This window comes from Lucilia cuprina, chromosome 6, assembly GCF_022045245.1.
Source record: "Lucilia cuprina isolate Lc7/37 chromosome 6, ASM2204524v1, whole genome shotgun sequence".
In the NCBI taxonomy this organism is placed as follows: domain Eukaryota; kingdom Metazoa; phylum Arthropoda; class Insecta; order Diptera; family Calliphoridae; genus Lucilia; species Lucilia cuprina.
In genome coordinates, this window is record NC_060954.1 from 46971391 (window position 1) to 46994856 (window position 23466).

General features: G+C 28.9%; 1 protein-coding gene across 6 annotated transcripts in view; it reads left to right on the forward strand.

The window, feature by feature from the left end:
• The first annotated feature begins 1254 nt into the window (after positions 1 to 1254).
• Positions 1255 to 23466, forward strand: part of LOC111676944 (snake venom 5'-nucleotidase) — a 22841-nt gene continuing 629 nt past the window's right edge. The window contains exons 1-9 of one of the 6 annotated variants that reach the window (XM_046954978.1): positions 1255 to 1327; positions 1830 to 1920; positions 18361 to 18505; positions 20207 to 20696; positions 20761 to 20847; positions 21114 to 22012; positions 22081 to 22260; positions 22333 to 22578; positions 22643 to 22738. In XM_046954978.1, the coding sequence (XP_046810934.1) occupies positions 18371 to 18505; positions 20207 to 20696; positions 20761 to 20847; positions 21114 to 22012; positions 22081 to 22260; positions 22333 to 22578; positions 22643 to 22738 (2133 nt within the window). In that variant the 5' untranslated portion in view covers positions 1255 to 1327; positions 1830 to 1920; positions 18361 to 18370. Of the gene's footprint in view, positions 1420 to 1829; positions 1921 to 17446; positions 17494 to 18360; positions 18506 to 20206; positions 20697 to 20760; positions 20848 to 21113; positions 22013 to 22080; positions 22261 to 22332; positions 22579 to 22642; positions 22739 to 23466 lie in introns of those variants that run through there. The other 5 variants (XM_046954979.1, XM_046954980.1, XM_046954981.1 and 2 more) reach the window with 5 other exon arrangements.

A 23466-nucleotide genomic window follows, 5' to 3' on the forward strand; every position in this document is an offset into this window, starting at 1 on the left:
TTTTATAAAACCTAAATTTTATTGAAATTTTTATACAAAAGAGAATATTTGAAATATTTTACAAAAAATAGAGTTTTTATAAAAACTAAAAGTTTATCGACAAATTTTCTAAAAATTATGGACATTTTTCGGTAAAAATAAAAAATTATTTAAACGTTTTATACAAAATTGAAAATATTTTACAAAAAATTAAAGTTTAACGACAAAACTGAATGTTTATCGACAAATTTTTCTATAAATTATGAAAATTTTTCTGTTAAAATAAAAAAAAAATATTTAATTTTTTTTATAAAAACCTAAATTTTATTGAAATTTTTATACAAAAGATAATATTAATCGAAAATATTTTAGAAAAAATTAAAATTTCACGACAATTTTCTATAAGAAAAAATATTTTTCAAAATTCATTTATTTTTTTTTTTCTACAAAAAAAAAGTAAATTTATGAAAAAATAAAATATTATTTAAAATTTTTTATAAAAACCTAAATTTTATTGATTTTTTTATACATGAAATTATAATCGAAAATATTTAAAAAATAATTCAAGTTTCACGACAAATTTTCTAAAAATTATGGAAATTTTTCTTAAAAAAAATAAATTTTCTATTAGAAGTGAAATTTTATTGAACTTTTTATACAATAAAGAAAATTCATTGAAAATATTTTACCAAAATTTTTAATTTTACAACAATTTTCTATAAAATCATATTTAAAAAAAAATAAAAATTTATGAAATTTATTTTGAAAAATTCCAGATTTTATCGAAAAATTTCAAAAGAAAAAAATCAGTAATTTTCTATAGAAAGAGAAAATTTATTTTCTAGAAACAATATTATTTTTCTATAAAAACATATTGAAATTTTCTATATGAAAAGTTATAACAATTTCTATATGAATTTTATTATTTAGGGAAATTTTTAGAAAATTTCTGTACAAAAAAAGAGGGAAATTTTTCTATAAAAAGAAAAAAATATGTGTATTAAAATAAGAATTATCGATATGTTTTATAAAATGTGAAAAGTTAAGGAAATTTTCTATATAAAATGAAAATTTATCACCAAGATAAATTTATTGCCAAATTGAAAAAAAAATACGCCACAAAAGGTCCTAAATCACGTACTCCCCCTCCCAACACAGACAAGACCATTCAGTCACATTTTCATTTTCATCCCTGAGTGTAAACAAGTGAAAAGTTTGCATTAAACTCGTAACAACTCAATTTTTACATGAAATGTTGATTCAGTTCTGTTTCAACTATCAAAGCGTTTAGATGTTTTGGGAAATTTAATATAAAAGTGATAAAATCTACGGTTTAAACCAGTTTACGGTACGGAAATCTCTTAGATTAGACACAAACGCACTTTAGAAAAAAAAGTACCCTGGAATAGAATAGAAGACAAATAAGGTGTTAATGTGAGAGTAGGTGAAATGCGGTGAAATTTTCTAAAGTCAGTGAAATCTAGTTTGTTTAAGTTTATGCGAAATTTATTGGTAAATTCGTTTACATACATAGAATTTTTTTTGGCATTTACTATATAAATTTGTTGGTATACTTTAACAAAAAAAAAAAAACCCCGAAAAAGAAGAAGATTCTTTTTATATATGTAAAATATCCTTTAGTAATATCTAAAGGATACTATATACAAAAGTGAAAATTATATGTAGATTATGTGAACAAAAGAAAAAGAAAAATAAAGTTTAATTTTTAAAATTTATAACATCTTTTAAATGTTAATTAAAAGTTTTAGTGTAAATCCTTTTAAATTAATATCTTTTTATCTTTTAATCCTCCAGTTTATTAATTGATTGATTTTCCCCTTTACTCTTAGAATATATAATAAATATCCTGTTTAATCAATTTCAATTACTTTGAAATATTTCCAAAATTGTTCTTAACAACATTGTTGCGTTTAAGTGGAGGTAAGTGAAAAGAAATAAAATATTTTATTGTTTTATCTTAATGTTGTTTTTTTTTTATTTTTACAAAATTATTTATATTTTTTCAATTTCCCCTTTTTTATTTAACTACTTCCTCATTTCAATAAAACTATAATTGTTAATTTTCATTTTAAGTTGAATAATTTTTTTACACGAATTCGCACTTGTCCTGTTGTCTTATCATCATCATCATCGTCGTCGTCGTTATGTTCTTTTGACAGGAACAAGAATAGCAACAACTTACACCAGAGTATAGTTAGTAATGGTTGCATTTAACCTACTGCTTATATTTTCAAGGACATTGCTGATTTAACTAGTTAGTCGTGCTGAGCTGATTTGAGTTATTTTTGTTTGTTAAAAAGTACTTTTTGTACTTTTGTACTTTTCCTATAGTACTTTTACAATTCATTCATGTTCTATAGAAAGAAAAATCTAAAGACAAATTTTTATATAAAGGAAATTTATCGGAAATTTATTTATAAAAGGAAAATTTTCTATAAAAAGAAGGTATAGACTATAAATTGGGTTATAGAAAGGCCATAGTGCAGACTATAGATTTATTATATTCCAGAGTATAGTTAGATTATAGTTATGACTATAGATACACTAGAGTCCATACTATATCTAGACTATAGTCCAGATTATATATAGTCTATAGTAAAGACTACAGACAGACTATATTCCAGACAATAGATTGATAATAGCACAGCCTAAAGAAACATTATAGTCATTATAAATAGACTATTGCTAGACTGCAGTATAGACTCTAGACAGAGTATAGTCCAAACTATCGATAGATTATAGATAGACTATAGACAGACTATAGTCCAGACTATTTACAGTCCAGACTACAGATAGACAATAGTCGAGACTATTTATAGACTACAGTCCAGACTATAGACAGACTTTAATCCAGACTATAGATAGTCTATAGTCCAGACCACATTCCAGACTATAGAACAGTCTTTAGTCCAGACTATAGTGTAGGCTATAGTCCAGTCTATAGTCTTCACTAAAGTCCAAACTATAGAAAAACTATAGTCCAGGCTGTAAAAAAGCTATATTCCAGACTATAATCCAAACTATAGTATGGTCTGTAGTCCACACTGTCGTATAGACTATTGTCCTGACTATAGTATAGAATATAGTCCAGACTATAGACCGACTATAGTCCAGACTATAGACCGACTATAGTCCAGACTATAGACCAACTATAGTCCAGACTATAGACCGACTATAGTCCAGACTATAGACCGACTATAGTCCAGACTATAGACCGACTATAGTCCAGACTATAGACCGACTATAGTCCAGACTAAAGACCGACTATAGTCCAGACTATAGACCGACTATAGTCCAGACTATAGACCGACTATAGTCCAGACTATAGACCGACTATAGTCCAGACTATAGACCGACTATAGTCCGGACTATAGTTCCGACTATAGATAGACGATAGTCCCGACTGTAAATAGACTATAGTCCAGACTATTTATAGACTACAATGTAGACTATATACAGTCGATAGTCCAGACTATAATCAAGTCTATAATACAGACTATAGTCCAGTCTACAGTCCAGACTATAGAACAGTCTTTAGTTCAGACTATAGTATAGACCAGTGTATAGTCAGACTATAGTATACACCAGTGTATAGTCAGACTATAAGTATAGGCTGTTATCCAAACTTTAGCATGAACTGTAGTTCAGACTAGACTGTAAAAAGACTAAATTCTAGACGATAGTACAGACTATAATCCATACTATAGTATGGACTGTAGTCCAGACTGTAATATAGACTATTGTCTGGACTCTAGTATACGCTATAGTCCAGGCTGTGCTATAGACTATAGTCCTGACTATGGTATGGACTAAAATCCAGACTACAGAAAAATAATCCATACTATAAGATAGACAAAATATAGTCCAGACTATAGAAAGACTACAGACAGAATATAGCTATAGTCCAGACGGTCTTAAACCATAGGGCTGATTATAGTGTAGACAACAGTATAGATTATAGTGTAGAATATATACTAGACTACAATCCAGATTATAATGTAGGCTGCAGTCCAGTTTTTAGTGTATAGTATATTATAGACTACAGTCCAGATTATGGTATAGTTTTCAGGCCGGATAATATTCCTATACATAGTTCAGTTAACAGTCCTGTATATAATCCAATCTATAAACTACAGCCAATACATAATTTTTTTTAGTTTTTACCGCTCATCACTGTTATACAATTCTTATACACTTATAGGGATTTAATGTGACAGTACGACAAGTATTTTCCCTTTTATTAATGCCATTCGTTTAAGAAATCCCTTTTAGTCCTTTTATACTCTATCTTTTTGTCCTGAAATGTTCACTTACTTGTTGTTGTTCCAACGAACATAGTGTAGTACCTAATATTGTGATGGATTTAATGTGGCTGTTTGTTGAGTATTCGATTGAGTTAAATGTTGTTATGCGACAAGTTGTATATTATAAATTTTAATGTGTCTGTAGGTGGGAATAGGATTATCTTTGCTTAATGGGAAATGTGTATGTTTCAATCGGCATTTGGTGTAAATGTGAATGTGTTTTAAGGAATATAATATAAAATGTTATCCTTATAGAAGAAAACAAAAAAAATACCGTTAGGTTATTAATTATTTACGCCTGATTTGTCAAACGTGTGGCACCAACAATACTTACATAAATACCTACTGTTAATTTTTCCTGTTTACGAGACCACAACACAATGGGGTGGCTTTTCATTTAATGAATTGAAAATAAATTAACTGTATTATTTTCTTTTGTAAATAATTTCTTTTGGTAGATAATTGCAGGAATTTAAAATTTTACTATAATGTTAGAGATTTAAACTTAAGAAAAATATAACAAAAACAAATATTTTTGCAGGAAAATTTCAGAAACTATAATCCAGACTAAAGATATACTATAGACTATAGTCAAGACTATAGACAAACTATAGTCCAGAGTATAGACAACCTATAGTCCAGACTATAGACAGACTATAGTCCAGATTATAGAAAGATATAGACAGATTATACACAGAATATAGTCCAGATTATAGTGCAGACTATAGTCCAGACTATAGACAGACTATAGTCCAGACTATAGACAAACTATAGTTCAGACTATAGACAGACTATAGTTCAGACTATAGACAGACTATAGTTCAGACTATAGACAAACTATTGTCCAGACTATATACAGATTATAACCTAAACTATAGTCCAGACTATAGTCCAGACTATAGACAGACTATAGTCCAGACTATAGAAAAACTATAGTCCAGACTATAGACAAACTATAGTCCAGACTATAGACAAACTATAGCCCGGACTATAGACCAACTATAGTCCAGATTATAGAAATATATAGACAGATTATACACAGAATATAGTTCAGATTATAGTCCAGACTATAGTCCAGACTATAGACAGACTATAGTTCAGACTATAGACAGACTATAATTCAGATTATAGACAGACTATAGTCCAGACTTTAGACAGACTATAGTTCAGACTATAGACAAACTATTGTCCAGACTATATACAGATTATAATCTAGACTATAGTCCAGACTATAGACAGACTATAGTCTAGACTATAGACAAACTATAGTCCAGACTGTAGACGAACTATAGTCCAGACTATAGACAGACAATAGTCCAGACTATAGACAGACTATAGCCCAGATTATAGAAAGATATACACAGAATATAGTACAGAATATAGTACAGATTATAGTCCAGACTATAGTCCAGACTATAGTCCAGACTATAGTCCAGACTATAGTCCAGACTTTAGACAGTCTATAGACAGACTATAGTTCAGACTATAGACAGACTATAGTTCAGACTATAGACAGACTATAGTTCAGACTATAGACAGACTATAGTTCAGATTATAGACAGACTATAGTCCAGACTTTAGAAAGACTATAGACAAACTATTGTCCAGACAGATTATAATCTAGACTATAGTCCAAACTATAAACAGACTATAGTCCAAACTATAGACAGATTATAGTCCAGACTATATACAGATTATAGTCCATACTATAGACGGACTATAGACCAGACTATAGACAGACTAAAGCCTAGACTATAGACAGACTATTGCCCAGACTATAGACAGACTACAGTCCAGTCTATAGACAGATTATAGTTCAGACTATAGTCCAGAATATAGACAGATAATAGTCTAGACTACACTCCTGACTATAGACAGACTTTAGTCCAGATTATAGTCTATACTATAAATAGACCATATTCCAAATTATACACTATAGTCTAAACTAAAATCCAGTCTATAGTCCAGACTATGTTATAGGCTATAGTCCAGTCTATACTCCACACTATAGTTTAGTTTTTAGTCCACACTATAGTTCAGACTAAAGCCCAGACTACTGTATAGGCTACAGTCCAGATCATTGTATAGTCCACACTATAGTATAAATCAGGCACGAATTCACGGGGTAGGGAGTATGGAAAATGGGTCTCAGATTAATATTTCTTGAGGTTATACATGGATTGACAAACTTATATACATATACCCTCTATCGACTCGATGATGGTTGAGGATATAAAAACGCTTGAGCTGGATCTGTTCCTGGAATAGACTATAATTTACATTATAGTCTAGACTATAGTATAAGTTCTGTAAATGTGGCGCATTTTATTTAAATTTCTCTCCACAAATAGAATACATATATCAAAGTCAATATGGGAGCCTAGATAGGTATATACTGACTGTGCATTTGCTAATAATAGTCCATCCATAAATATTCTTCTTTCATTGCAAATTGCTAATCTAAGTATGCAAATGTATATTCATTCGATTTTCTTCTATTCATATAATTCTTAGAAAATGAAAATTCGAAATTATCATTCGAATTCATGCATAATACAAGCGTAATAGGGAGAACGTTTTCCAGTTCATTCTTTTTTTAAGTGGAGTATACTTGAAAACCAAATTATATATTATATACCATTGTAGATTTAGGAAAAAATATTTTACTTTTAAATCCTTCAGCTTCTTTAGTTCATGTCCTTTTTAACGTATTATCATCGTAGCTATATTTAGAAATATCTTAAGCTAAATATAGTATAAATAATCTCCCTAATATATTCAAGTTCATTCGCTCTTCTTATCTTGTCTTCTATAATTTTACAACAAAAGACTAATTTGTTTAACAAAATAAGACTAAATATAAATATCTATCATTATTTGGTTAAAAATTGCCATAAATTATTTTGTTTACATGACGTCAAGGTTTTATGGTTTAACCAACCTTAAACGTCAAAACTCATACTTATTCTTGGCCATCAGCCTGTCAACCTATAAAATGCACCACAATCTTAAATTTACCACCACCACCTCTATAGGCCACTTAAATAATGTCCTTAAAGCGTGTGTGTGTGTATGTGTAAGTGTTCGACTTAAGGTTTAAATAAATTGTTTATCTATGTCTCTAATCGAGACAGTTAAATTATGTTAACCGTATTTATAAATAAATATTTAAGTTTATTACATTGATTTAATAATTTCTTTTCTATAAATATTTAACAATAAATACAAACAATAGCAATAATTCTATTACACATTTTATTTATTTCTAACAAGTTAAGCGGAAATCACATTTTTTTAACAATCCAATTGAGAAAAGCAAATTATGTATAATAAAATCACAATACATATGAAATATCTATAATCGAAAATCAGCAAATTGTGAAACGATATTACATACGTTCGTTCATACCATGAAATCTTTAAAGTCTTTAATATTTACTATAGTTTTTATTATAGTCTACTCTATAGTTTAATAAGTAGTCTTGCTTAAAGCCAAGTCTATTGTCTAGTCTATATTTAAGTCTATAACCTAGTCTACAGTCTAGTATTTAGTATAGAATAGTCTATATTCTAGTCAACAGTCCAGTCAATAGTCTAGTCTATAGTCTAGTCTATAGTCCAGTCTATAGTCTAGTCTATAGTCTAGTCTATAGTCTAGTCTATAGTCTAGTCTATAGTCTAGTCTATAGTCTAGTCTATAGTCTAGTCTATAGTCTAGTCTATAGTCTAGTCTATAGTCTAGTCTATAGTCTAGTCTATAGTCTAGTCTATAGTCTAGTCTATAGTCTAGTCTATAGTCTAGTCTATAGTTCAGTCTATAGTCTAGTCTATAGTTCAGTCTATAGTTCAGTCTATAGTCTAGTCTATAGTTCAGTCTATAAAATATTGTTTGTAGATATGTCTTAAGTCTTCTATTTCATTATTAATAAAATAGAATAAGTTTTGAACCACAGCCAACCTTTAAGACCTTTATATATAGTTTATCTATGCGATATTTATTGATGATTTACGCATTGTTTATCATCAAAAATTACTTAATTTTTATTATCACATATTTAGCTATAAATATTTTATAATAAATCATGTAAGAATAATAAAAACTCAATATAAAAACATTATTACATGTGTAATAATGTCATTGTCCGTTTGGCTATTTAATTACATTATAGTAGATACAACATTTATGTATAAGTATACATATTTACGTTGTGGTATTAAAAATAGTTGTATACATATGTATGTGTCTGCTTCGAAAAGTAATTAATTTAAATAATAAAATAAATTAATTTAGTTTTATTAAGTTTTAAATTAAATTTTAATCAGATTGAGAACAATTTATCATTCTACCACATGTTTGCAGGAAAGATATTATTATTATTAAAGTAATATATATGTAGTATTTAAAGCAACTTGAGCAGTTAAGTTCTTTCAATTTTAATCTTTGGTCCACCATAGCTTTGAGGTGTTCGATCTCAAAGTATTGATCAGACCGAGCTAATTAAAGCAATTCATAGATTGAACATGATTATGTATATACTGGAAATATTATTAAATTTTACAAAATTTAGATCCTTTTTTCCTTTTTTTTGATAATTTGCACTTTAACTATCAATTATTTAAGTGCTGCTGCACATTAATCAAGTCGGTAAAATGTAAAAGATATTGAACCATTTGAATAATTTGTTTGCACTTATATTAATGACCCATACAAATAAGTTTGACCTTAATATTATCGTTTAGCGTCCAACGTATTGTCATTTATTCCCATTCCTTTCTCAATAATAGAATTATTATTTATTTAGTTTGTTTTGTTTATTTATTGTTTACTTAGCAATTGAGTCTGCTGCAAGTGCAATAATATTTAAAATGAGTTTTCATATTAATGAATGAGTGAATGAATGAATAAATGAATAGAGAATGTATAAAGTGAATAAACTAATAATAAAGAGAATATTTTCAATCAAAGGCCAACTGCCGACTACTTTTCGCACAACATATATTTGTACACCATTTACAATGGTTATTTGAAAATTAATATAAACTAAAACAGTAGCTAACCATATGACTATAGACTAACGAATAAATAGACTATAGCTTTAACTATTTTAACTAGTATAGACTAAATATATATATATATAATATATATATATATATATATATATATATATATATATATATATATATATATATATATATATATATATATATAATATTATATATATATATAATATATATATATATATATATATATTATATATATATATATATATATTATATATATATATATATATACATATATATATTATATATATTAATCTGACTTAAGTATATTTTAAAAACTAAACTATAAAATGGACTATAGACATCCAATGAACTAAACTATAAACTAGACTTAGACTAGAGTATAAACTAGACGACATACTACATACTGGATTTTAGACTAGACTATGTCTAGACTATATACTAGACAAAAGTCTAGACTAGAATACATATTAATTCGACTTTAATTTAGACCACAGCATAGAATATAAACTAAACTATAGAATATCGACTAGAATATAGACAATAGACTAGATTAGACTATAGGATAGACAATTAACTAGACTATAGACTAGACTATAGATTAGATTATAGACTAGACAAGAATATACCGTAGACTATAAACTGGACTAAACCATTAACTATAGACTAGACAATAGACTAGACTATAGTCTACAGAATAGATTAGACTATAGACTAGACTTTAGACTAGACTATAGACTAGACTATAGACTAGACTATAGACTAGACTATAGACTAGACTATAGACTAGACTATAGACTAGACTATAGACTAGACTATAGACTAGACTATAGACTAGACTATAGACTAGACTATAGACTAGACTATAGACTAGACTATAGACTAGACTATAGACTAGACTATAGACTAGACTATAGACTAGACTATAGACTAGACTATAGACTAGACTATAGACTAGACTATTAGACTAGACTATAGACTAGACTATAGACTAGACTATAGACTAGACTATAGACTAGACTATAGACTAGACTATAGACTAGACTATAGACTAGACTATAGACTAGACTATAGACTAGACTATAGACTAGACTATAGACTAGACTATAGACTAGACTATAGACTAGACTATAGACTAGACTATAGACTAGACTATAGACTAGACTATAGACTAGACTATAGACTAGACTATAGACTAGACAATAGACTAGACTATAGTCTAGAGAATAGATTAGACTATAGACTAGACTATAGACTAGACTATAGACTAGAGACTAGACTATAGACTAGACTATAGACTAGACTATAGACTAGACTATAGACTAGACTATAGACTAGACTATAGACTAGACTATAGACTAGACTATAGACTAGACTATAGACTAGACTATATACTAGACTATAGACTAGACTATAGACTAGACTATAGACTAGACTATAGACTAGACTATAGACTAGACTATAGACTAGACTATAGACTAGACTATAGACTAGACTATAGACTAGACTATAGACTAGACTAGACTATAGACTAGACTATAGACTAGACTATAGACTAAACTATAGACTAAACTATAGACTAGACTATAGACTAGACTATAGACTAGACTATAGACTAGACTATAGACTAGACTATAGACTAGACTATAGACTAGACTATAGACTAGACTATAGACTAGACTATAGACTAGACTATAGACTAGACTATAGACTAGACTATAGACTAGACTATAGACTAGACTATAGACTAGACTATAGACTAGACTATAGACTAGACTATAGACTAGACTATAGACTAGACTATAGACTAGACTATAGACTAGACTATAGACTAGACTATAGACTAGACTATAGACTAGACTATAGACTAGACTATAGACTAGACTATAGACTAGACTATAGACTAGACTATAGACTAGACTATACACTAGACTATAGACTAGAATATAGACTGTAGACTATACTATAGTCTAGACTATACTGTAGTCTAGACTATACTATAGTCTAGACTATAGACTAGACTATGGACTAGACTATAGACTAGACTATAGACTAGACTATGGACTAGACTATAGACTAGACTATAGACTAGACTATAGACTAGACTATAGAATAGACTATCGACTAGACTATAGAATAGACTATAGAATATATTATAGACTGGACTATAGAATATATTATAGATTAGACTATAGACTAGACTATAAACCAGACTATAGACAAGACTATAGCATAGACTATAGACTAGACCAGTTACTAGTCAGCCATCAGTCCTACCACCTTTTAGTAAAAGCAACAGTGTACTTATTAGCAACCATAGACTATAGACTTGACTATAGACTAGATTATAGACTAGACTCTAAACTAGACTGTAAACTAGACTATAAACTAGACTATAGACTAGACTATAGACTAGACTATAGACTAGACTATAGACTAGACTATAGACTATAGACTAGACTATAGACTAGACTATAGACTAGACTATAGACTAGACTATAGACTAGACTATAGACTAGACTATAGACTAGACTATAGACTAGACTATAGACTAGACTATAGACTAGACTATAGACTAGACTATAGACTAGACTATAGACTAGACTATAGACTAGACTATAGACTAGACTATAGACTAGACTATAGACTAGACTATAGACTAGACTATAGACTAGACTATAGACTAGACTATAGACTAGACTATAGACTAGACTATAGACTAGACTATAGACTAGACTATAGACTAGACTATAGACTAGACTATAGACTAGACTATAGACTAGACTATAGACTAGACTATAGACTAGACTATAGACTAGACTATAGACTAGACTATAGACTAGACTATAGACTAGACTATAGACTAGACTATAGACTAGACTATAGACTAGACTATAGACTAGACTATAGACTAGACTATAGACTAGACTATAGACTAGACTATAGACTAGACTATAGACTAGACTAATAGACTAGACTATAAACTAGACTATAGACTAGACTATAGACTAGACTATAGACTAGACTATAGACTAGACTATAGACTAGACTATAGACTAGACTATAGACTAGACTATAGACTAGACTATAGACTAGACTATAGACTAGACTATAGACTAGACTATAGACTAGACTATAGACTAGACTATAGACTAGACTATAGACTAGACTATAGACTAGACTATAGACTAGACTATAGACTAGACTATAGACTAGACTATAGATTAGACTATAGACTAGACTATAGACTAGACTATAGACTAGACTATAGACTAGACTATAGACTAGACTATAGACTAGACTATAGACTAGACTATAGACTAGACTATAGACTAGACTATAGACTAGACTATAGACTAGACTATAGACTAGACTATAGACTAGACTATAGACTAGACTATAGACTAGACTATAGACTAGACTATAGACTAGACTATAGACTAGACTATAGACTAGACTATAGACTAGACTATAGACTAGACTATAGACTAGACTATAGACTAGACTATAGACTAGACTATAGACTAGACTATAGACTAGACTATAGACTAGACTATAGACTAGACTATAGACTAGACTATAGACTAGACTATAGACTAGACTATAGACTAGACTATAGACTAGACTATACACTAGACTATAGACTAGACTATAGACTAGACTATAGACTAGACTATAGACTAGACTATAGACTAGACTATAGACTAGACTATAGACTAGACTATAGACTAGACTATAGACTAGACTATAGACTAGACTATAGACTAGACTATAGACTAGACTATAGACTAGACTATAGACTAGACTATAGACTAGACTATAGACTAGACTATAGACTAGACTATAGACTAGACTATAGACTAGACTATAGACTAGACTATAGACTAGACTATAGACTAGACTATAGACTAGACTATAGACTAGACTATAGACTAGACTATAGACTGGACTATAGACTAGACTATAGACTAGACTAGTCCAGTTACTAGTCAGCCTTCAGTCCTACCACCTTTTAGTAAAGGCAACAGTGTACTTATTAGCATCCATAAATTTCTAAACTAATTGTCTATATTAATTTGCTATACTGTTAGTTTGTTTATGTATAAAATCTCATTTGAACTATTGATTGGATTTTATTATAAACAACAACAATAAGTCTTAATTATTGGTACATACAATTAATTTTATAAAATGATATCAAGCCATCATATAAATAATTAAAGTTGTAACACATTTTATTTAAATGGAAAATGTAGACTGTGCTACAACGATAGAAAATATTAATTAGTTAACTTTTTTTTTGCAAAATAAATAAGTACTAAGAGATAAAGGAACTTCTATACAAATTATAGATGATACTATCACAGGCCTCTTTATATAAATTTGTTAGTTCTTGGGAAAAGTACTTTAGGGTTTATTAAACTCAAATCCGCCACAGAACAAGATATTCTAAATCGTATTAGAAGATTGATTTTACTTCTATTTGTAACATTTGCCGTGACAATTTAGAATCATATAAGGGTTTCATAAATAATATTTCATTGCGACACTTTTCTAATTTATTATTTTCACTTTTGTTTACAGTGTTTTCCTTAAGTCTTTAGCCAAAAAAATAATGTATAAAACCTTGAACAAAATGTGTGAATTTTAATAAAGTTGAGGGCAATCACTCAATGTTTAAAATTTTATAAAAGATTACAAAATTTTGTTTATTTTTAAAAAATGATTCTTACATCATTATCCTATAGATTATTTTTAACACTGTGATACAAACCATACAAGTTGAAAGACTAAAACGATTTGTAATTGAAAATTCTTTGATCTGAATAGTCTGATCTATATGTTTTTGAAGCAGCATCCACCATCTAGTCGCATTACACCTATGAAGCCGAAATCAAGTCAAAAACTAATCAGCACCATCAGTATGAAACTTTCTTACAATATCTCTATTGGTTTACGAAATTTTTAAATATTTGCTGTAGCACAGTGTTATTGAAACGTGATTTAACATCTCTCTTAAAAAACTAAGAACTCGAACTAATTATTTGGCGCTACTTTTAGCACCAGACAATAATTATTTTTTCAATATTATCTTATTAGCGTTTGTTTAATATAAAACCTAAAATAACAATGTTTATTTTATTATTATATACTAAATACTGAGTAGACAAATACAATTTAAATAAATATATAATCTAATTTTCTCATCTAATATAATGCTCTTAAATATACATAAATATATTATTTTTTTGATTATACACTGCATCACACTGACAAGGGCATATAAATTTGTCTAGACGTTTGTAATTTCTATAAAACATCAATATGTTTAGTCTATGGATTAGTTTAATAACAAATATATGAATTAGTCTATGAACTAGCTTATTGTCTAGTCTACGGAGCAGCGTATTGATTAGATTGTTGATTAGTCTGTAGACTAGTCTATGCTTAGTCTGGTAAATGGTATATGGGACAGACTATAGAATGGGCTATTAACAAGTCTATTGACTTGGCTATGGAATAGTTCATTTAGTATTAACTAGTCAATTTGGACTAGTATATGGACTAGCCTATAGATAAGTCTTTAACTAATATATGGACTATATTGTCTTGACTAGTCTATTAAATAGTTTATGGACTAGTCTTTGGACTAGTCTACTAAATAGTCTATGGACTAGTCTACTGACTAGTCTATGGACTAGTCTACTGACTAGTCTATGGACTAGTCTACTGACTAGTCTATGGACTAGTCTACTGACTAGTCTATGGACTAGTCTACTGACTAATCTATGGACTAGTCTACTGACTAGTCTATGGACTAGTCTACAGACTAGTCTATGAACTAGTCTACAGACTAGTCTTTGGACTAGTCTACTGACTAGTCTATGGACTATTCTACTAACTAATCTATGGACTAGTCTTCTGACCAGCCTATTGAATAGTCTACTAACTAGTCTATGAACTAGTGTATTGTCTAGTCTATGATCTACTTTGTGGATATCATATTGTTTACTCTATAGTCTAGTCCTAGTATATGAACTAGCCTATTATTAACTCTATTGTCTAGACCATTGACCAGTATATGGACAAGTATATTGTCTAGTCTACCTACAAGTCGGATTTCTAGTCTATAGACTAGTCTATATTCTAGTCTATTAACTAGTCTATGGACTAGTCTATTGTCTAGTAGGGTTTTATAGTTGATACGAAAAGTCGACTTTTTGCATTTAGTTAAAAGTCGATTTTTCAAAATTTTTTATTTAATTAAAAGACGACTTTTAGTCTTTTCGACTTTAAGTACTTTATAAATAGTCGACTTTTCGACTTTATTCGACTTTTCGACATTTTTCGACTTTTTTCTACTATTTCCGACTTTTTCCCAGTTCTCGACTTTTATCCACTATTTTTTGACTTCTACGAGTTTTTCCCCACTATTTTAAAGCTTTTAACATTTTTCCTTTTTTTAAATTTGCGACTATTTATGACTTTTTTCTACTAATTTTGAGTTTTCGACCTTTTCCGACTATTCGACTTTTTACAACTTTTCGACTTTTTTCATCTTTTTGACTTTTTCAGACTTTTCCGGCTTTTTGACTTTTCGATTTTTTATGACTTTTCGACTTTTTCACAGACGATAGTCGAGTTATCGACTTTTTTGGATAAAATAGTCGACTTGGACTTTTCGACAAAAAGTCGAAAGAACCCTATTGTCTTGTCTATGGACTAGTCTATTGTTTAGTCTATAGACTAGTCTATTGTCTAATATATGTACTAGTCTATTATCTATTATATGGACTAGTCTATGGAACATTCTATACACTAATCTATTGTCTAGATTATGGACTTTTCTATGAACATGAACTAATCTATTAAACCAATTGTGACCAAAAGTTTATAGTTTCGAATTGTTACTTAATAATATCCAATTACGCTGTTTCGATCGCAAATAGCACAATACTACTGAGTTTTCCAACCCTGATATCTATGTATTGTGAATCCTTATAGAAGACTATGGGCTAGACTGTGACCAATTAGAAACAAAAGTTTTTAATTTCGAATAGTTACTTAACATGTCAACTAAGCTATTATTCGAACTCCTTAAGTACTAGAAAAAGTAAAATAGTACTAAGTTTTCCAAGCCTGATATCTGTATATTCTTATAGAAACCTGTCCATATGTTGCTTAAAATAATGTTCCTGTAGAATTGGAAGGGTACATTAGATTCGTTATAGCACTGTTATTTATTTTTTATATAAATACAAACAAATCTGATTGCATTTTATCTATTATTTTGTTGATGCCAAAAAAATATATTGTTGTTTTTGGTTTTGTTTAGTACAATGACAAAAATTCTCATTTACATAAACAAAATATTTCAAATGTTTTTTTTTTTATTATTTGTTATTATTTTGATTTTTTACGAAGTGAATACAAAGTGAATTTTAGAAAAAATAAAACACAAAACATTTTTAATTCAAAACGGTCGAGTGTAGATGGTTAACGGGAAAATTTTTAAAAATGTATAAATTTTTAACTAAATGTTTGCCAATATTCAACGCTATTTATTACAACTATTTATAAAACAAATATATAAATTATTACTTTTATTTTTATACTAACGCGGGGTTATCGGTTTTAAATTGTTGAAGCAAAAAAAAACTTCATGCGTTTTATTGTGTTTTATTTAAAAATATATAATAATAAAAATCGTTATCGTTAATTTGTTGTTATTTATTGGTTGTTGTTGAAAAAAAAATTACTTAATTTATATAAATCATGTAACTTTTAAAGGTTTTTGCTCTTTTTCAAATAAACGCAAATACAATTACAAAGTATTTCAAAGAAAAAAAAATAATCTTTTTCAAAAACAACCAAATGCGGGTTTTATATAGAAAAAAAATCACTTTATCAATGTACAAAATTGTTTCAAAATTCAATGTCAATGTTTATAGAATTGAATAGAAAATTTAATCAATGTGAAGGCTTTCTTTTTTTTGAGTGTAGTGTATTTTAATTAAATTTTTTTAACACTTTTAATTTTAGCTAAAAATTCTCTAAAGAAAGTGCAGTATTTTAAATTACAATAAAAAAATATGATTTATTTTTAACTTATTGTGTTTAAAATAAATATTTTGTCTAATTTAAAAAAAATGAGAAATTTGTTATTGTAAGTTTACGTTAAACAATTAATTATTTTTTATGCGTAGACTAATCACTTAAATCATACGAATTTTACCATAATTTAATATTTAGATAGATAGATAGATAGATAGATAGATAGATAGATAGATAGATAGATAGATAGATAGATAGATAGATAGATAGATAGATAGATAGATAGATAGATAGATAGATAGATAGATAGATAGATAGATAGATAGATAGATAGATAGATAGATAGATAGATAGATAGATAGATAGATAGATAGATAGATAGATAGATAGATAGATAGATAGATAGATAGATAGATAGATAGATAGATAGATAGATAGATAGATATATCTGGAATCTTCGAAATTAAAATTTAAAATTGTATTATTAAATATAAAACAAATATGATTTGGTGATTAGTTTCACGTATATCCAATATGAAATTTCACTGGTTAGATCCCCTTATAATACTGCCGATATCACGAATAGAACATTATTGATTACCTAAAATATAAGTGACAAATTCATGTGATTATAAACTTTAATAGAAATGACAATATTTATGGTCAATAACATTGACATAACTAATTTATTATTGGACTAGAGCCGCTTCAAATTTTCACATATTTACTCCTCTTAAAATTCCTTAAATTGTTATTATTTTAAGTTTAATTTTACTTTTAGTTTTTTTTTTTTTTTTTTGTTGCATCTAACCAGTAAAATTTTATTTTTTTTTAAACAATTTATTCTGATTTAAACATTTTTTTAATAATTTTAAATTTTTTTCTTATAATTTGTTAATTTTCTTTTATAAATTTCCAAAATTCCAAAATATAAAACAACAAAACAAATTTTCCATTGAAATTCCAAAATTCCATATAGCAGTTTAATCATGGCCGATATAACATCACAATCGGGACAATTGCGAACAAAATTGGGTGATATCGTTGAACACAGTTCAACAGCTCTAAATGAAGCAACAGAAGTCACAAAAGGACTACGTAATGTGGTTGGATGGTTAAAACAGGTTTTAAAACAAATTTAATTATTTTTTGTAAATTTTTATTTATGTTATAGATGTCTTTTTGTGTTGTTGTTGTTTGGTAAATCAAAACAAAATCTATCTAAAAGTTGTAATTTGTTTTTAGTTTTTATTTTAATGCAAAAGGAGAACGATTTGAGCAAATATTGTTGCTTTAACAGATCCTTTAAAATTATATTCCCATTATGGCCGTTTGCTTTAATAGATCCTTTAAAATTATATTTCTATTATCGCCGTTTGCACAAATTGAACTCTTTTTGTATTAAATTGTGTGTATTTTATCTAGTGTCTGTAGAGTAAATGTTCTCTAGATCTAACTTTTGTTTAGTTGTATACTACTCTATCACTTATTAGTATTAATGTCACCCTTTGTCGACTTTGTAGTGCTGAAATATCCCAATAAAATATTGAAATATTTTTTATAGTCCTTTTTCAAACGGTTTATATTTCTAAAAATTCACGCCAATTTTAAAATCTATTCATTATTTAAATTTTCATAATTTTATACTTTCAAACACAATTTACCTCTTTTTTATTACAGACTATAGAAAAGTCTGTAGTCCAAATTATAGACAAGACTTTACTTTATGAAGAGTCCTGAATAAAGATTTGACTATATTTAACAATTTAGACAAGGGAAAAGTTCAGACTTTAGTACATTTAAGATCAAACTATAGACTCGACTTTAGATCAGGCATTTTACCAGGCTTTATGCTAGACTATCGACTAAGCAATAGATTCGACTGTATGTCTAGGTATGGATTACCCTACAGACTAGTCTACAGACAAGGATAAAAACAAAGTAATAACCTAGAGTATAAACTAGAATATATTATGAATTAGTCTATAGACTAGACTATAGACTAAAGTCTTGACTAGACTATAGAAAATACTATATACAAGACTAAAGAAAAGTCTATATACTAGACTATAAACTAGACTATAGACTAGGCTATAGACTAGACTATAGACTAGACTATAGACTAGACTATAGACTAGACTATAGACTAGACTATAGACTAGACTATAGACTAGACTATAGACTAGACTATAGACTAGACTATAGACTAGACTATAGACTAGACTATAGACTAGACTATAGACTAGACTATAGACTAGACTATAGACTAGACTATAGACTAGACTATAGACTAGACTGTAGACTAGATTATTGACTAGACTATTGACGTAATAATATTGCAAGTATATAGCATAGGTAAAAGATCAGATTATGGCGCGACTGTAGTCTAGAAATTTAAAAATATGTCTCTACATATGTCGAATTTAAAGCAGATGGAATCAAAAATAGTTTGACCTATCTTCGTGGGATATATTTTTGTTTTAATTAAATGATTCAAAATTTGCACTAGAACGTATTTTGTCATGTCTAGTGTTGCACTTTTAGAAAATTACTTTACAATATTAAAATAAATAAAAATCCCAATTAAATTTAATTAAAAATAATATTTAGCCACACTTGAAATAAAACATTCGATTTCCTGAAAGAAATACGTATAATTATGATTTTCTTTAAAAGTCTTAATTTATTCTAAATTATCTCAAAGAATTCTTAAGATTTTTACACTAGATAAATGTTGCTGTAAAAAGCTTTAATAATTGCAAAACTCTCTATGTTTCTAACACAAAAATTAAATTGTATTAAAATGTTCACCTTTTTCTTTATAGGCCTCCATAGAAGTACGCGAAGCTGGCAAACGTGCTGTCACACAAATACAAACCTCAAATCCCAATTTTTTATCACACGACTTTGATTTGGACGAACCGGATTTAATATCACCCACATCGCTAAATACCGAAGATACATCGTACGAAACAAAATCATTATCAAATCAGGATCTAACACCGCATACACGACACTCGATCAGTCAGCCCCAAAGTCCACGGGCTCGTAGTCGTGTTGATAATTTTACTGCCGGCTATCATCGTTCGACATCAATTATAACACAATTGGAAAAATCTAAAATACTTTTAAAAATGTCCGATCAGAATGATAAACCATTGTGTATTCTTCATTACAATGATGTATATAATGTTGATGTGACGACAGAAGTGGAACCAATTGGTGGTGCAGCGCGTTTTTGTACGGCTATCAAAACATTTCAAGATGAAGATCCTTTGGTGCTGTTTAGTGGTGATATTTTTTCGCCCAGCATGTGTAAGTTGACTTTTATCAACGATTTTTAAAAAGTACTTTTGTAATGTGCTTTGTTTTTTTCTAGTAAGTACTTTTACCCAAGGCGAACAAATGGTACCGGTACTAAATGCGGTGGGTACACATTGTGCAGTTTTTGGAAATCATGATTTTGGTGAGTTAAAAAAATAATTGGTCACAATTTTATGAGAATAGTTGTCTATCTATCTATCTATCTATCTATCTATCTATCTATCTATTTCTCTCTCTATCTATCTATCTATCTATCTATCTATCTATCTATCTATCTATCTATCTATCTATCTATCTATCTATCTATCTATCTATCTATCTATCTATCTATCTATCTATCTATCTATCTATCTATCTATCTATCTATTTATCTATCTCTCTATCTAATACATATTTCCTCTTTTCTAGATCATGGTCTCGATGTGTTAGTGGAACTTATCAAAAAGACTCCCTTCCCTTGGCTCATGTCCAATGTCGTTGACAATGAAACTGGCCGTCCTTTGGGCGGTGGAAAGATCTCACATTTTATTTTTCACAATCAAATCTCCATTGGTCTCATCGGTCTGGTGGAACGCGAATGGCTTGAAACATTACCCACTATAGATCCTAAAGAAGTCACTTACATAGATTATGTAGAAGCAGGCAATAAATTGGCCGCCGAATTAAGAAACGAAGGCTGTGAATTAATTATCGCTCTCACACACATGCGCACACCGAACGATATAAATTTAGCGGAAAATTGTCCAGGTATCGATCTCATATTGGGCGGACACGATCATGTTTACGAAATTAAAGAGGTAAATGGTATAAATATCATTAAATCCGGCACAGATTTTCGACAATTTTCCAAAATCATCATACATAAAGAACGTGATGAAAATGGTCGCATTAAAATCGATGTCGAACCCATCAATGTGACGGCGAAATATCAAGAAGATGCTGAACTGAAAACTGAACTGGCAAAATATTCCGAAGTTATAGAGGCTAAAATGACTGAAGTTTTGGGTAACTTTAGTGTAGAATTGGATGGCCGTTTTTCCGCCATACGTACACAAGAAACGAATTTGGGTGATTGGGTGTGTGATGTAGTGCTGGCAGCTACAGGAGCCGATGTTGTTATCATAAATTCTGGTACATTTAGATCGGATCAAATACATCCACCGGGACCATTTACCATGAAAGATTTAGTGAATATAATACCCATGAGAGATCCTTTAATACTGATAGAAGTAACGGGCAAATGTTTATATGAAGCGCTAGAGAATTCAGTATCGGGTTATCCTAAACTTGAGGGTAGATTTCCTCAGGTAAACTATAGATTATTAACAACTAACAAATATCATGTGCTATAGTATGAACTCTTTGTTTTTAATAGGTTTCAGGAGTAGTGTTTGCTTTTGATCCTACCAAACCACCTGGACAACGAGTGGATCCGCAATTAGTACAAGTGGGAGATGAATATTTAAATATGCAGCAGACATATAAAATCTGTATTAAGAGTTATATATATAATGGCTGTGATGGCTTTACTATGTTTAAAGATGCTAAAGTATTGGTAGGTTTTTGTTTTTATAATAAATTATAAGTTAATTATTTTTAACCATTATATTTGTTTTTACAACTTTAGATGGATGATGATTCCTGCCCCGAACTCGGTTTAACAGTACAAAATCATTTTAAAGCAATTAATTTACGCACCGGCAAAGGTGGCCATCATACTAAGCATCGACAATCTTTGGTCACACTCTCCCGCCGTCACAGTATGGTGCAAATGTTAGATAATTTAGAATTGGATGGTCCATCGCCCATACGCAAATTATCAGCTGGCCATCAAGCTAAATCAATAGATTTATCAAATACAAATTGCTCAAAAGTAAGTGGAGGTTTTATTTAATTGACTTATGAAACAAATTTTGTTTAATTTTTGTATTTTCTAGATGTTACGTCGTGCTTCCTTAGATGATTTAGAACAGGCCAGTTGTCAATTGGCGCCCAAAATACAACACAGAATAATACGCATACAAAATCATGAGGTAAGTACGAAAAATCACCTTTTTTAGAAAATCTTAGATAGATGGATAGATAGATAGATAGATAGATAGATAGATAGATAGATAGATAGATAGATAGATAGATAGATAGATAGATAGATAGATAGATAGATAGATAGATAGATAGATAGATAGATAGATAGATAGATAGATAGATAGATAGATAGATAGATAGATAGATAGATAGATAGATAGATAGATAGATAGATAGATAGAGATAGATAGATAGATAGATAGATAGATAGATAGATAGATAGATAGATAGATAGATAGATAGATAGATAGATAGATAGATAGATAGATAGATAGATAGATAGATAGATAGATAGATAGATAGATAGATAGATAGATAGATAGATAGATAGATAGATAGATAGATAGATAGATAGATAGATAGATAGATAGATAGATAGATAGATAGATAGATAGATAGATAGATAGATAGATAGATAGATAGATAGAGAGATAGATAGATAGATAGATAGATAGATAGATAGATAGATAGATAGATAGATAGATAGATAGATAGATAGATAGATAGATAGATAGATAGATAGATAGATAGATAGATAGATAGATAGATAGATAGATAGATAGATAGATAGATAGATAGATAGATAGATAGATAGATAGATAGATAGATAGATAGATAGATAGATAGATAGATAGATAGATAGATAGATATATAGATAGATAGATAGGATAGATAG